The 17,520-nt window shown below is 36.7% G+C and overlaps 1 protein-coding gene across 3 annotated transcripts in view; it reads right to left on the reverse strand.

Annotated features, from left to right (window-relative positions):
- The window catches only part of USP9X (ubiquitin specific peptidase 9 X-linked), a 115,196-nt gene that overhangs the window by 16,523 nt on the left and 81,153 nt on the right, over positions 1-17,520 (reverse strand). For all 3 annotated transcript variants that reach the window (XM_079122802.1, XM_079122800.1, XM_079122801.1), the window contains exons 27-34: positions 14,076-14,184; positions 13,736-13,882; positions 13,012-13,158; positions 12,102-12,324; positions 9,456-9,676; positions 5,766-5,956; positions 2,406-2,579; positions 558-699 (exon numbers count right to left, since the gene is read on the reverse strand). In XM_079122802.1, coding sequence (XP_078978928.1) covers positions 558-699; positions 2,406-2,579; positions 5,766-5,956; positions 9,456-9,676; positions 12,102-12,324; positions 13,012-13,158; positions 13,736-13,882; positions 14,076-14,184 — 1,354 coding nt within the window. The remainder of the gene's footprint in view (positions 1-557; positions 700-2,405; positions 2,580-5,765; positions 5,957-9,455; positions 9,677-12,101; positions 12,325-13,011; positions 13,159-13,735; positions 13,883-14,075; positions 14,185-17,520) is intronic.

Here is a 17,520-nt window from a genome sequence, read left to right on the forward strand (position 1 = left end):
TCCCGTGAGGGTAAGTGACTTGTCTCATGTCACAGAGGTGTGGGAGGCAGACAGTATGGCTTTCGCAACCTCTATACTTCAATATTTCTCTAAGTGGTTGATAGTAAGGTCAAAATAAGGCAGGTGATTTGTAGGTGAGAGGCCCTGGCAACCTGAAAAGATACTATGTTTACTATCTGTGTGTATAAATCATCTCTCCCAAAGAACTGCTAAGTTCCCACAGATAAAAACTAATTAGGTAGGTCCAAATATCTGATCCAAGTGTTAAACACAGATGGAAAAAGAAATCTTATGTTGTTCAATAAATTAACAGTCCTCTCCAAGCAAGGGACACAAGAGGAGAAACATTTTCCTTTATCAGCAAGAGAATGGTGTGTCAAGTTATTGACTTCTCTGCCTGATAAACCATTAAATCAAATATCCTCTTGACTGCCTCTATTATTGCTAGGACAAAGTAAGGTAGAGAATTTTTAAAAAGGGTGAATTTTGAGGATAAGCAAAAATCATCTTCTTTGAAATTAAATGTCATAATTATTTTAAAGCCGGACAATCCATACCTTTTTATTGCATTTTTCACAATGATATGCATTTGCACCTTCTAATAAATCTCCTTTGACATACTGTTCCAAAGAATCAAGAAGATTTTGGTGATTTCTAATGTCTACATTCAGAGTCGTAAAAGATTCTTCACATTCGTACCTAAAGATATAATTTAGGAAATGATCAAAAAGGACTTATTCCTTAGTTTTTAAACATTTTATTTAGTTACAGACTTGATGCAAACTACATTTGCAATATTTATTATGTAATATGAAGCTCCTAACTCAGAATGTTACTGCTACAGATAACATTTATTGGTTATCTGCCCATGCTTGTCAGCGTATTTGATAAACACTCGATATATTAGGTTTCTTGTCTTCATGACAAACTTGCTAGAGAAAAATCACTTTCTACTTCAGAAATGAATAACTGGGTGAAAAGACGTTTTGAAGTCCAATATATCTGGACCTACAGCTTAAGCTCTGTACACCCTACTGGCGTCATTTGTTTAAATATAAATCATGGGCCCTATGGTTCCTGTGGCAACTACTTAATTCTGCTGTTGCAGCAAAAGGAGTCAGACAGTATAAAACTGAATATGTTATGTTCCAATAACAATACAGAAATAGGTGATGGGCTGGATTTGGCTTGTGCTGTATAATTTGTTGACCTGTTTAATGCAAGTAAAGCCTTATAACAAACAAGGAGACTTGGGACTCTTTATGTAATGTTTTGGCATGTAATTAGAACACTAGTTCAGTTGTTGGTCAGGCATTAAGGATTGTACTTCATGATCATTCTCTTTTAGCATTTTTATTTGGCAAAGAAAACAAATCATTTCCAAGTACTTTGGTAAACTGTCCAAAACAAACTGAGGATGCCTGTAATCCCAGTGATTCTGGAGGCTGAGGCAGGAGGTTTCCAAGTTTGAGGCCAGTCTCAGCAACTTAGAAGATCTTGCCAAAGAAAAAGAGGCTGGGGATGGACAAGTTGTTCAGTGGTAAAGTGCCATTTTTCAACCCTTAGTGTCACAAAAACAAAAAACAGGGGTTAAAATAATCTTATTGTTTTCCTAATGTAAACGGTCTTTCCAAGAGGACCAAAAGGTTGCCCATGCTACGTGAATAAGTACATGCATCAATTCTGAATGAACGATAAAATTATAACATAAAAAATTCTTTATATAGTATTCTTTACTCCTAATAATTTGTTTAAAAACTAAGTGCCCCCATCAACCATATATGAACTCAACTCTTGACTATATATGATCAGTTTGACTTATACTGAGTTTTCTTTTTCTTTTACTTTTTCTTTGGAGACAGGGTCCTGCTAAGTTACCAAAGCAGGCCTTGGCTTTTGTGATCCTCCTGCATCAGCCTCTGGTGTTGTCAGGACTACAGGCGTGAGCCACCATGCCTGACTGCTACTGTTCATAGGTATCCTTAAGCAAACACTTTCCTTCCATCTGTACTGGGGGTGGAACCTGGGCATGCTCAACCACATAGTTGTGTCTCCAGCCCATTCTGAGATAGGGTCTTGCTAAGCTGCCCAGGCTGGCCTCAAACTTTCCATTCTCCTACCTTGGCCTCCACAGTAGCTGGAATTATAGGTGTGACACCATGCCCAGCGATAGTTCTCATTTTAAGTAAAAAACCAAAACACACAATTTGTTTTCTCACCTCTTGCTGTACTGTGTATATTCCTTAAAAATGATAATTGATATTGTTTTAAAAATGAGTATTTTACTTTAATAGGGAATACTACTCCAAGTCCACCATCTTTTAAAATTTAACAGAGCAAAAATTTTATTTTTGTTATTATATAAATAGTACTACTTACACTTCTGATTTGTAATTAGCACTTACCTATGTGGGCAGCCTTGGCAAATCTTCTGATCAGCAAAAGAACCTCCTAAGACTTTACTTAGCATAGCTGGATGTCCTAAGGCTTTTAAAGCTTCATCTAAACTATCCACCAATGAATTAAAAAATTCTAAAGCATCGTGTTGTTCACGCAGATTAACAGGCTCACCCCAAAGCCTAAGAAATGAATGAAATAAAACATGTAACACAAGACACTTGCAGCAATACATACATTGTACAAACACGGTATTTTTGAGGGGAAAAGAAAGAATGTAACCACAAATGACGGCATATGTACACTGGAATTTTATTCCTTAACTACATGAGGAAAGTACTGGTGTGGTTGATGGACAGTATGGCTCCAAGAAAGTGGAGTTGCTTCAAATAATGTGACAAAACAAAGGATCATTTGTGTATACCACAAAATGAGAACTAACACTGGTAAAGCCTAAGCACTGCTGGAAACTATCAATGACATTCAATCTTGTATTTACCGAGAATACACACAAAAAATATGTGTATTTGTTCTAAGAAAGCGCAATGCTGAATTATATTTGACACTTCAGAAGAACTGTCTTTTGAAAAATACTTATATCATTTGCTGAAATGAATGCTGCATTATTCAAAAAAACCAGTCTATTTCAGTTACCCTTTAGAATGGAGAAATCTGTTAAGACATTGGGGGATCAAAGTCTTTACCATCAATAATTAAACACATGGTTAGTATATGTTTCCAGTTGGACACACTGAGAAGAATGTAACATCATTGATGTAGTTTTCTTGCTCGCCTCCCCTAAATGCTAAACCTGAATCTAATCATGAGGAAGTAATCACACAAATCAAGAAAGATATTCTACAAGACAACATGCCTGTGCTGGGCATGGTGATTACACACCTGCAGTCCCAGATCAGGAGGCTGAGGCAGGAGGATCACCAAGTTCAAAGCCAGCCTCAGTAACTTAGCAAGACCCTGTTGCTAAATAAAATATAAAAATGGGCTGGGGATGTGGCTAAGTGCTCCTGGGCTCAATCCCCGGTTTGGGGGTGGGGTGGGGAAGACAACTGGCCTGTATTCTCAAAAAATTTCAATGCCATAAGTCACAAATTAGTGAGTTGATTCTAGACTAAAAGAGGATAAGGTGATAATGAAATTCTTGATTCTTTCCTATGTACACAAGATTGGAATTTTAAAAACCAAAAGCTTCACTATAAAGATCATTTTAAGGAAACTGGAGTATATACTGATATTAGAGATGATTAATATTAAATTCATTGGGTATGAAGTGTCGTGTTTTTTACTTACTATCATCTGGTTTAAAAAAATAAACTAAAACTCCCAAACCTAGTGTACTTACAGAAAAACAAGCAAATAGGGCAAAATGCTAACTACACAAATCTAGGTAAAGAACATAATATAACAGTGAATACTTTGCAACCTTTTCTTTAAATATTTTTTTAGTTGTTCATGGACCTTTATTTTATTCATTTCTTCAGATGTGGGGCTGAGGATCAAACCCAGTGCCTCACATTACCACTGAGCCACAACCCCAGCCCCAACTTTGCCACCTTTTCTATAGTTCTGAAATTTTTGAAATTGAAAAACTAGGGGTAAGGGATGTTTTGGTATCTTAACACATTTCGCCACTGAAAAAAGTTAACTTTTCCCTTCTATAATTAACTGATTTCTAATTTAGACTACATACATGCTTAAAGATATGAGAAGTTGGGTATAGTTCAAATTTTTAGTAAATACTGTTTCCAATAATGAAACAAATGATTTTTAACAAATAATGTCTGAATGTGGTTAATTGAAAAGTGCTAATTTAGCATTTGGGGGGAAGGTATTGTAAGAAAATGAACTGTGAGTGATAAAATTTCAAGCTATAAACTTGAATCACGAGTATAGATTAAGGAGGGGACTAGTTAGGGGAATAAAATGTGGTGGTGATGGTGGAGTCACTGTGTATTAAGGAGTGGGTTCAAAAGAAAGCTAAATATCCTTATATGTAAAAAGGGATTCTCATTCTGCCATTCCACAAAACTAAAAAACACAGCTTCTATCTGATCAAGTCTTGCTCTCACTAGGTGTTTACAGATGTAGGAGACTAAAGAAAATAGGAAACACTAAAATACCATAGGGATCCATATCAACAAAATTCTGACTGGGAGAACTTGGTAAACTACCTGTCCTCCTCAACAAAACAACTGTAAAAGGTGGAGCGATGACTCATTATCAACCATTTGTGGTATATGGACCTCATCCAGACCCTGATTTTTTTGGCCATACTTGGGATTGTACATATTCTCTGCCTCAGCCTCCCAAATTACTGGGATTACAGGTGAGCACTGCTGGGCCTGGCTCTGGATCCCGATTTTAAAAAATGCCAGTGAAAAAATTTATGAGATAATTGGGTTAAGTTAAAAAACTGACCATATTTGGTATGAAGGAAATTTTTAAAAGACATGCCAACAGTTCTATGGTTGTTTTAAAACAGATATTAGAGACACATATGTAAGGATTTGTGGGTGAAACTACCTAGAATTTGCCTCAAAACAATCTGGAAAATAGATTAGAATACAGATTAAACAAGACTGGTTATGAGTTGACAACTGCCCAAGTTGGGTGGTAAATACTAAGGATTCATCCTATCCTGTTTGTGTATATATCAAACATTTTCATAATAAAGTTAGTTTACATCTTAAGAGACTAAAGAATGCTGCCCTTCTCTTTGTTGTTGTGATTGAGGTACTAGAGATTGAACCCAGGGTTTCTTATATGTGAGGCAAATACTATACCACTAAGTTATACCCCCAACCCCCTTCTTGTACTGAAACAGTACACAGTATTCCATAAACACATATAATTTTTACAAGTCAATTAAACAAATAAACAAACAAAAAAATCAACAAGGGCTAGGGGGATAGCTCAGTGGTATAGTGCTTGCCCAGCATGCATGAGGCCCTAAAGTTCTATCTCCAATACCACTCCCCCACAAAAAAGGAATGCTGCTCTTCCTTACTATGGGATATTTTATAGTTCTATGGGTACAAGGAGAACCTAAGGAGGACAGTTGGAATAGTAATACTGCTTAAATACTGAACATAAAGATATCTCAAAACATTTATTTTATTTTTGGTGCAAGGGATTTAATGCAGGGGTGCTTAACCACACTCCCAGCTCTTTTGAATTCTGACAGGATCTTGGTAAGTTGCTGGGATTATAGGCGTGTACCAGGCCCAGCTGCAAAACATATATTTAGAAGTTTGATACTAATGTATTGAGATGCACATCAAATTTTAAGAAATATCTCCACATATATGTATTTAACAAGACAAAACAAAAGAGGAGGATCCGTAGTTTACCTGAATTGTTTCCAAAATCCTCTGGGCACATAATACTGTAGTCGAGAAGCAGCTAAATGACCAAAAATGACCTGAAGGTGCCTTAGGACACCAATATTGTATTCTTTTCTATCTTCTGTTTTACTTAATGCTGGTTTGTCTTCAAATTGTTGAGGATAGCCAAAAACATCATCTCTGGGATCAACATTGCTCTAGAAACCAAAAAATGTCATTAATGAGCTAATCTAAATTGTAGAAAATATGGTGAGACAAATGCCAGTTAGTGAACAAATGATTTGTAGTTTAATTATGTTTATTTCCAAAGAACTTAAATTCCAATTTATAAATTTTAATTTATAATACTAATGTTTATCCCCACAGTTTTGCATGAGTTAGATTGTAAGTGGCAAACCATGTTTCAGAGAGGTACATAATAAAAATAACGTAACAGAATGGAGTAGAATTAGTGTGATGATTAAGTTAGCCTGAACGAGCACAAATGCAAACTCTACCACTTTTAAGCCAAGTGATTATGGCCAAGCAAGTTACTTACACTTTCTAAATCTCAGTTTCCTTACATGTGAATAGGATAATACATTCGTGCAGCTACTGTGAGGATTACAAGATAACATATAGAAAGTGTGTGGACTCTGAACATCCTATACTTGTACATAATAACAGCAGCAGTATTCTTTTAACAAACAGTGCTGGGAGAACCAGATAACCACATACAAAAGAATGAAGTTGGATCCTTATCTAACATTATGTCTAAGAACTAACGAAAATGTACCCAAGTCCTAAAAGTAAGAGACGAAACCCCAACTTTTAAAGGAAACAAAGTAAAAGCTTTAAGATATTAGATTTGGTAATGATTTCTTGGATATGATATCTAAGGAACAGATGACAAAACAGTAAATTTGACTTCATGAAAATTAAAAACTTCATATTTTTTATTTTTTGTAAATCCACTGAAAAGGTAATTCATAGAATGGGAAAAAATATTTGCAAATCATTTATCTGATGAGGGATTAAATCCAGAATAGAGAATTCCTAAAGCTTAACACAATACAAATTCAAAAACAGAAAAAAGTTTTGGAGAGGTATTTTTCCAAAAAAGATACATAAATGGCCAATAAGCAAAGAAGCTTAAAACCACTAATCATTAGAAAAATTCAAATCAAAACTACCACGGGATACTACTCATGCTCAATTAGGATGACTACTATGATAGTGTTGGCAAGGATGTGGGAAACGGGAACCCTCATGCTGATGGTGAAAATGTAAAATGGTATAAAAAGGGAAAAAAAAATTCCTCAAGTCAGGCATGATGGTGCACGCCTGTGATCCCAGAGGCTCGGGAGCCTGATGAAGGATGGTGAGTTCAAAGCCAAATTCAGCAACAGTGAGGCACTGAGCAACTCAGTGAGATCCTGTCTCTAAATAAAAACACAAAATAGGGCTGGAGATGTGGCTCAGTGGTTGTGTGCCCCTGAGTTCAATCCCAGAACACCCCCCACCCCCCAAAAAAAATCCTCAAAAAATTGAAAAGAGCTGGTGTGCACATGTAGAAAATCAGGAGGCTGAGGCAGGCAGATCATAAGCTCAAGGCCAGCCCAGGCAACTTGCAAGACCCTGTCCTTAAACTTTTAAATAGTCAAAAAATTGCATCACTGTACAATTCAGCATTTCCACTTCTGGGCATATAGCCAAAGAATTGAAAGCAGGGTCTCGAAGAGTATTTGTATGCCAAGTTCATGCAGCATTATTCACAATTGGCAAAATGAGGAAAAAACCCAAAGTATCCATAGATAAATGAATGGATAAGCAAAATGTGGTATGTACACACAATGTAGTAGTATTCAAACTTTAAAACGAGGAAGTTCTATGATGTTACCACATAGATAAACCTTGAGGACATTATGCTAAATGAAAAAAGGCAAGCCACAAAATGGCAAATACTGTATGATTCCACTTATATAAAGCACTTAGGAGTGGTGTAATTCATAGAAAGAATGGTGGATGTCAGGGATTGGGGTGACAGGGGAACAAGGGGTTGTTTAATGGGAAAAATTTCAGTTTTGTAAGATGAAAATAAGCTCTAGAGATGAGTGGTGGTATATAATACAAACACTGAATACTGCTTACCTGTACACTTTAAAATGGTTAAGATGGTCACGTATGTGTACTTTACCACATTAAAATATTTAGTAGTAGATGTAACATTAAGACAGAATCACTGAGCATCATAATCTTAAGATAGTAAGGAGAACTAGTTTTTACAGTTAACTGAACATCATATGCTCTGAACTGTGTTTTAAGACCTCTGATATAGAAAGAGATACTATGCAGTCCCTGCCTAAGAGAAACTGACAGTTTAGGGAGGGAAACAAAAGCAGAGAAGAGAACAAGGCCCTTCACCCCTGAAATCCTTATAGTGCAGTAGCGCCAAGACAACATAAAGTAGAGGCACCACAGAAGCAAAGGTAGGACACCTCAAGTTGTATCATGTTTCTTGTGCCTCATCTACTCCTTTGCCAGTACCATTAGTTCTACCTACTTGCATTTAACTCAATATCCTGGGGATATGATAGATCACAGAACTAGAATTTGAACTCCCAATTTTCCCTCAAGCAGCGATTTTTAACCGGATAAGTATAAACAACCCCTTCAAGCTTTTTCAAGAAGTAAAAATGCTCAGCCCCCATTCCTTAGGTCATCTGGTCCAGTAGGTCTGTGGGAAAGTTGATGAGGCAAGTGTTATGATCTAGCAGCCCTGCAAATGGTAAACTGTTTCTTCAGAACAAGTCCAATTTTGGTGACTGAAGGGAAGGAATGAACCATTTTAAGACATTTACTATCAGAAGAATACACTCTGGCTTCTCCAATTCCCACTAACACTATAAATAAGGTAAGATAAAATAAAAACAAAGTAGTACAGGGTATGTACAAACATGACCACAATTTAGGTCTTGCCATATTCTCTTCTTTGAAAAGCCACACCTAGTGATGTCAAGTTTGATCCACCCCTACTACCTAACACTGCTTTATTCTGCATAAGCAGTCTAAACTCTGCCACAAGATCACATAACACTATAATGAAACTGGCAGATACTGTGCAACTTGTCATAAACCAGTGGAGATATAACTGAAAATATGAAATAAAAAAGTGAAAATATCATTTAAATTATTAACAAATGAAGATGGGTATGCTGATTGTTGCTTTAGAGACACATTACATTCAAGAAGAGTTCAACTGGGAGAGTCCGCTTCTACTTTCAAACATATAAATACAGTCGACCCTCCATATCTACTTGCTCTTTATTTGTAGATTCACCAACCCAGGTTGAAAATATTGGGAAAGTAATTGGACTGGTGCTGAACATGCACAGACTTTTTTTCTTGTCATTATTCCCTCAACAATACAGTATAGCAACTCTTTACATAGATTTTACATTGTGTTAGGTATTAAAAATAATCTAGAGATAAAAATTGAAGTATATAGGAAGAGACGTATAGGGTTATATGCAAATGCTGTACCTTTTTATATAAGGGACTTGAACATGAGAATTTTGGTATCCTCAGGGAATCCTCAACCAATCCCCTGTGGATACTGAGGGATGACTGCACTCTCTTTAAGAGAGAATCGTATTTCATATCAGAACTTCAAACACAGAAAACAAATTTAAAATTTCACAGAAAACTAAAATTTACCTCGTTGTCCTGCTTCTCATCCCCAGACATATCATCATCTACATCACTACCTGTGCCTTCTATTGCAAGAATACCGTTCCTGATGGAAGGAATCATGTAGAGTTGTTGAATCACAGAATTCATGTAACAAGTAGCACCAGCATTTTTCAGGCCCACAAATCCTTTTGGTGGGCGGGGTCCAACAGGTGGCAGATATTCCCACTCAGTAAGTGCTTCACAAGCTGAAAGAAGGGAAGAATCTTATAGCATCAACCATTTTGTTCTTGCAAGCTCTATTAAGCAGACAAAGTAACATTAGTGACAATTTCACCATCCCCACAGCCACCCAAGGCAGTGAATGCTCTCACTTTGTACATAAAAAACACATGCCACTGCAGATTCTTACCAGGAACGTGTCCACAAACCCATGTATTATCTGGTGAGGATTCTACACAAGTCATGAAAGTAGTCACACAAGATGGCTCAATGATAATATCTGTGTGCTAACTTTGGTTTTACCTTTACCGTAAGTCATTATTATTTTTTAACACTTTATATACTCTTTTCTTAAACATGCTTTCAATCTTGCTGTGGCATGAAATGTTATATAAATATATCAACATGAGGGTTTGCTCAGTTTTAAATAATCCTAAAACCACGTAGGTTCATGTCTTGGTTTGGACACTTTTTTCTACCTTCAGGTGACCTTTTGTCCACTTCTATTAAGAGTAACATTTGCTTTGTCTATATCCAAGTGCTATTTTGGGGAGTAAACCAGATAATGTATTTAAAAATATTGTGGGACTTATCAATCACTACATATGTCCCCAAATCCTCCACCAACTATAAATCTGAAGACAACACAATCATCATTTTCCAGGCAACTAGTTAAATAAGTATACTGAATTGAAAAGTAAGCCATACATGGAATTAGGTCAGTACTTATGTGTTGAATAGAGAACAATGAGATATATTAAGTGAAAAAACATTGTATTTTATTTCCTTTTGTGGTTAAAACATAAAAGAAGAGGTTTTGGCTGGACACAGTGGTGCATGCCTAAAATTTCAGTGACTCAGGAAGCTGAGGCAGAAAGATCCAAAGTCAGAGGTTAGCCTCAGTAACTTGGAAAGACTCGGTCTCAAAATAAAAAAAGTAAAAAGGGAAAGGGATGTATAGCTCAGTGGTAAAGCGCCCCTGGGTTCAATCCCCAGTACCTCCCACACTCCCCACAACACAGATTTTATATGCTAAGTAACTCAGTGAGACTCTCTCTCTCAATAAAATACAAAAAAGGGCTGGGGATGTGGTTCAGTGCTAGAGTGCACCCAAGTTCAATCCCTGGTACACCCACCCCCCCAAAAAATTATATGTAGATTTTATACACACGGAGAAGCTGGGAGGAAAAACATGAACTGGTTATAGCTTTCAAAGAAGACTGGGGGAAATGCATGGGCCAAAACACACTTTTTAGTGTATACTCTCTTAAGTACTTGAAATTTTCACCATATAAATAAATGCACCACGTAAAAACAAAAATGAGCACAAAAACTCATTTCTATTAAGTTAAAAAATAAAAACAAAAATCACCTCACTAGATTTGACAGAATAGCTAGCTAAAGGTCTTTTTTTTTTTTTTTTTAATTTATATTTTTAGTTGTAGATGGACACAATACCTTTATTTTATTTATTTTTATGTGGTGCCGAGGACAGAACTCAGTGCCTTACACATGCTAGGCAAGAGCTGTACCAATGAGCTATAACCCCAGGTCTAATCTTTTAAGCAGTTTCTTTAACCAGAAACACCTAAGATGTTATTTTAAAACTGCCTATATTCTCAAACGCATTAAATAAAGAATTAAACATCTTCTTACAGATTCATTAAAACTGGTTATATATGTATATGTATGTGTGTTTGTGTTTATGGTACTGGGCATTGAACCCAAGAGTGTTTAACCACTGAGCAACATACCCAGCTCCATTTTTATTTTTTACTTTGAGACACCGTCTGAGTTGCTTATGGCCTCACTAAATTGCTGAGGCTGGCTTTGGACTTGAGATCCTCTTGCCTTAGCCTTCCAAGCCACTGAGATTACAAGTGTGTGTCATCACACCTGGCTATGTTCTTAAGAGTCGTAGATAAACTGGTTTTCTTCTTAAATGAAACCACCTTGGTTATGTTTGGTTAGTTTCATATCTAAAGATTTGGAATCTGAAGCTACTGTCATGGGCTTAATGTAGGTATCAAGTGAAAACACGTAAAATACACTAAAAAAGTATCTTCTTACATTCTAATCTCCGAAACTCCTGATTTTCTTAGAATTCATATGAAAACAATGTTGACGAACAAGTGAGTACCTGAGAAGTTCTCTAATCCATGTAATTTAGTTTTAAGTTGTATTTACTTTGGTTACTGTGGAATTGGGATTTTACTTCAATTTTAAGGATGAAACTTAATTTGACAAATATTTGTACCACTTACATTTAACACATACTTGAAAAATATTCTAAGACTCTGCTTGTAATAATTTTATATCCATTTGCTAAAAGTGTCAAGCTAGCTGCTAACAGAAACATTACTTAGATATTTACTGAAAGAAAATTCAGCAAACAGAATTTGAAACATTAGAACTATTAATCATCACAACTTCACATTTTAAAATACTTACTAGTTATTGCTGTCCCAATATAATACATTTCAGTTAAAGAATCTACTATCTGTTTGAGATTCCTCACACAGCCAACAGCTAATGCCACAAGTAACTCGAAACCAGCATTAATCGTAGCTGGTGAACTACAGACTGGGATTGCCTGCTCTGCTGGGAGCTCTCCATTTCTCATATATTGCAGGTAAACATTGGATGCAGGAAAGATGAAATCATCAATTAATTCCTAAAAGGAGTTGAAGAAATGATTACATGTTAGCAACAATATATTCAGGAAAAGAAAAAAAAATGTTTCTTGTAAGACAATTTTACAATTACTTATCAAAATTTAAGATCTTATTACATCTCAGAAAACTTGGATTTTCTGATAAACGTCCCATAAATAATGAACAGACACACCCAATTCTCCCATGTTAAAACAAAATATTAAAGACAGAATGAACTGTACTACTTAACAAAATTAATACTTACCTTTTCTCTAATCATACTGTATATCAAGATAAACCAATTTTTGAATAAAAATTACTAAAATGACACTTTGAATTACCATATACGAGAAAAAACAAACTCAAAGAAATGATACATGATTCAGTCTTACAACAAAACGGAGGTCTGCCTCATTTAAACAGTCTGATGAAATGTTTAATCCAGATTTTCTAAGAAGAAAAATTAGATAACACTTACTCGCTCTATAAAAACAACTTCATACTAAAGCTTTATTTATAAACATTTTGAAACACCGAGTAACATAAAGCACATGTTTTAATAATTATTGTAACATTGATGAACATTCTTAAGAAGTAAAAGAAAAGGTCAAGCCAATACACCAAGACACTGATGCCATCAGACAGATTTGCTGGTGAGACATTGAGAAGGCTGAAAGCTAGTACAGCACCGAGAATGCTGAACTCACCTTAATGAGATTAGCACCTCCTTTTTCACAACCAATATGAAACTTTTTCTCAGGAGTTTGAAAGGCCAGTAATTCTTTTGTTACTCCAAGGTGGCCTTCCAAGATAGTCTCTTCAACACCTGTTTCACCTGTTCTTTTAACATCATCCTGCCAAATTAAAAAAAAGAAAAAGGAAAGGAAAAGAAAAAATTACATGTCTAACTTGTAAAAGGGAGGTTAAGAGGGAAGGAAAAGCCAGAAAGAGAGAGCTGGAGGAACATGAGATAATTCCCCAAAATTGTTCCATTCAAGCAAGTTCACAGAACTTAGAAAGTAGGCTTTACAAACTACTAGAAGAAATGTTAATTCGAAGACAAAAACCATCAGAAACAAATTCTCATGCAATTTGGTCCAGGAGTTATGATCCAAAGTGCTAGCCTATTGGACTCATTTTTGATGAAAACAATGAATGCTTTTTTAAAAAAGAACAATTTGTAAAAAGGTCCAAAATTCTAAAAAGGAAGGAGTAGAACATTAGCATTCCAAGTCTCTAGTAAGCACAGCATTTTATACAACTAATGAAACATTTGTTCTATGACTCATAAGTTATTAACATCCACCAATTCTTTGGTCTGTTTGGTTACATTGGAGTTTTCCATTTAACCAAAATGCTCAAAATTATAAACCATCTTTTAATAAAACACTATTTATTAACAATGATTTAACGGGATTAACTACAACTTACCCTAATTCTTTTAAGCCAATCAATTTCATTATTGAGTAGAACTTCAGCATTGGGTACATTAATATTACTGTTATAAGCATAATTAAGAAGGTGCCTTAAGAGAGTGAAGTAGTCGCCTGAATGTTTAGCTCTCTCTCTGGCTGTACTCTGAAAATAAGAAAGAATGGTAAGATGAATTTATATGTCCATATTTAGAATCTATTTTTTAAATACTCAGTAAACTAGAGTAGATAACCAAAATAGGGAAATTTCCATTTAATACAAGCTAAAACCACAAATTCCTGAAAGTCCGTGGTGAAAGACTGAATCACAATGGTAAGCATATTAAAAAATGTCTCACCCCCAAAACGGTAAAGAGCAGAGTAATGAAGAAAAGTAGAGGCCTGTGTCCCATGCAACACCTGGTGCACATTAAAAAGAACTGCTCCTGTGCCACCTGTCGGACAGTTCTGAAATAGAAATGTTTCACATTTAATACATTGCTCTTATTAAAAAGAAATTCCAACACTGTTCTCTGGTGTGTGTGGGGGGGCGGTTAAATTAACAGTAATGTAACAAGGCAACCCCCCACTTAAGCACTCTTGGCAATACATCATAAACAGGCTGTATCCTCAGGACTGTAAGCTCCACCTGTCTTCTGACATCCCTCTCCGAACAAGCTGGAAATGCTCCTCTAGTTACAGAATGCTCTAAAGTTAGCCTAATCCATCTTTTGGGCCTTCCAAAGGATTTTTATTTGATTATGCTTTCAAACAACAGATCTCTGGGAATTCTGTTGCAATCATTCAAGGACACTGCTGCAGATGTTCCTTGTACAAACTAGTGGTTTCAAAAGTATGGTCCCCATATCAGCAACATCAAAATCATCTTGGGACTGGTTCAAAATGCCTATTTTCAGGTTCTATCCCAGACTTCCTCAATCAAAAATACTGGGGATGGGGACTGAATTAGAACAAGATATATTCCATGGTTTTATCATTATGTCAAAATGGATTCTACTGCTGTCATGACAGACTAGGGGTGGTGAGGCCCAACAACGGTTAAAAATCATTTAGGTGATTCTGATGTGTGCCAAAGATTGAGGACTACTATATTATACAATATTTCCTCTATGATAAACCGTGGTGAAGACAAGGATCTTGTCTCAATTCTGGGAATTTTACATGATTATTTTGAACCCAGGGCTGATTTACCACTGAGCTATATCCCAGCACTTTTTTTTTTTTTTTTTTTTTGCGGTACTAGGGATTGAACCAGGGCCTACCAACTGAGCTAAATCCCCAGTCCTCCAGCACTTCTTTATTTTGAGACAGTCTCACCAAGTTGCTGAGGCTGGCCTTCATCTTGCAATCCTCCTGGCCTCAGGCTCCCAAGTTGCTGGGATTATAGATGTGCACCACCATGCTCAGTTTGAGTTTTTTTTTTTTTTTTTTTTTTTTAAAGAAACTGTATTATATACTAAACAGATCTCGTTGAATAAATGCTCCAAGGGGGCACTGACGTCATCTGTTTAACACTGCTTCAAGAACCTAAAAGAATGTCTGGCATACAGTAGGTGTTCAAGAACCAGTCACCAAATGTACAAATACTATTTGTTTATAAAACGGTAGTCTGTCTCCATTAGAAAGTAAGCTCCTTTGAGGTGGGGGCTTTGATTTGTTGATGCCAGAATTCCAGGCACCAAGAACAATGTCTAACACGCAGAGGAGGCCCAAGAAGGATCTGCTGACTGAATATCGGTGTATTTTGCAGTTATCACCAAGTATATTTCTGTTGATAACTATGTTTTTGTCTTTGTGCTAGTTGCTGAGTTTAGAACTGACTCTGTATTTCAAGTGTAAAGGACTTGACAGTATACATTTCGTGCACTCAACTCACTTCCTGGTTGTTTTTTAGGTTTCTGAAAGCTGTCCATAGGCCCATAAACTCAGAAGTTTCTAAAATATTTGTGGGTAGAATTTAGGAGTAACCTAAGTCAAGTAAGGAGTACCTAATTTTCTGGGGAGAAGGTCCATGTTATGTCAGATTTTCAAAGGTGTGTGTACCCACTGCCTGGTTTATTTTTAAACAAGTATGCAGCCCAAAATGGGGTGGGGAGTCCACAAAGAGTTTTGTCAATTCCTCAAAAATCCCTGAGCACTGCAGGACTTTTATAGTGCTTCAAAAGCACATTTCTGTTTGATAAATCCTATTGCCTCTGTCTTTACAATGTACCCAGAATCTAATAATTTCTTTCCACTTTTATTAATGGAATAGTTTAGTAGTTTTTCCTAATATCCTACAACACACACTCAACCATAGAACACATCATCTCTCTGCATGAAACGCTCCAACAGACTGTCTTCTCACTTACAGTAAAAGTCAATGTCCTCAGAGTGACCTACAAAATCCTTCCAGACTGTGTGTTTACCCCCTCTGGCCTCACCCTCTGCTACTGCCCTCCCCTACCCAGCTACTCACTATGCTACAGTGGTAGTGGCTTCCCTGTTCAACATGAAAGGCATGTTCTGGCCTCAAAGCATCTCCATCTATTGTTCCTTCTGCTTAAAACAACTCTGGTTATCTACATGGATCATTACCTTCCTCTCAGATCAGAGGCCACTTCTGTGAAGCCTTCTCTGACTCTGGTGGATAAAAATGAGCCCCATGGACTCCTAAACTCCATATCCCCCTTCCCTGCTTTATTTTTCACTGCAGTATTAGGTCTAACATACTGTATGTTTTTTTCCATGTTTTCCTTTTCCTACACACTTTGGCATGTAAGTTACAAGAAGGCTGAGAATGTTTCCATTTGGCTTACTGCACTATTCCATAGGGCCTGTTACAAAATAGGCACTGATAAAATATTTGCCAAACAAATGAAACTGACCACCATACTGAAATCAAACCCTACTTAGATTGCAGCATCACAGGTCTTCTGTAAAACTGACTCCCACTAACCTCCTTCACAGTGTGATCCTTTGCTCCTACTTATCAAACTGAAACTCTAGTTCTACTCTGAAAGTACTATCCCAAGGGAGGCAAAGTCAAATGACTTCATGGATCAGAGAGATAACAAACGAGTAAATAGGAAGGGTAAAGCATTAGGCCCTGGAGGGTTCCAAAAAGCATATCACACCTAAAGGAATTCCAATATTGCAACTATTATCAGTGTTATGGTGTGGAAGCAGACCTTTTAATAGGAATGGAAATCTGGAAAATGTTCCTGGTCCAGGGATAAGGAAAAGTTACTGGAAAATGTACCACTGAAAATGAACTTGTGAGTCAGGTGTGGTGGTGCACGCCTGTAATCCCAGTAGCTCAGGAGGCTGAGGCAGGAGGATCACAAGCTCGAAGCCAGCCTCAGCAACTTAGTGCAGCCCTAAGCAACTCAGTGAGACCCTTTCTCTAAATAAAATACAAAATAGGGCTGGGGAGGTGGCTCAGTAGAGTACTCCTGAGTTCAATCACCAGTATCCCCCGCACCCCACCCCCCAAAACTGAACTTGTGAGGGAGAAGAAGTGGACAAATTGTGGAATGCTTAAAAACCAAACTTAAACGTTTGGATTTGATTAAAAGGTAATGGGAAGACATAAAAACACTTTAAGCAGAAAAGCAACACAATTGTATTTTGCAGAGATCACTCTGCCTACAGTGTGGTCAACAGACTAAAAGGGTACAACACTAGTAGCAGGAAAAACAAGGACACCGCAGATGTCCAGGCAGTGGGTGCTGGCTGCTTGGAGGAAGAAGCAGTATAAGAGAGACTACATAGTTAATTAAAAGCAATATAACTGGAAATAGG

This window comes from Sciurus vulgaris (assembly GCF_902686455.1).
Source record: "Sciurus vulgaris genome assembly, chromosome: X".
Taxonomy (NCBI): domain Eukaryota; kingdom Metazoa; phylum Chordata; class Mammalia; order Rodentia; family Sciuridae; genus Sciurus; species Sciurus vulgaris.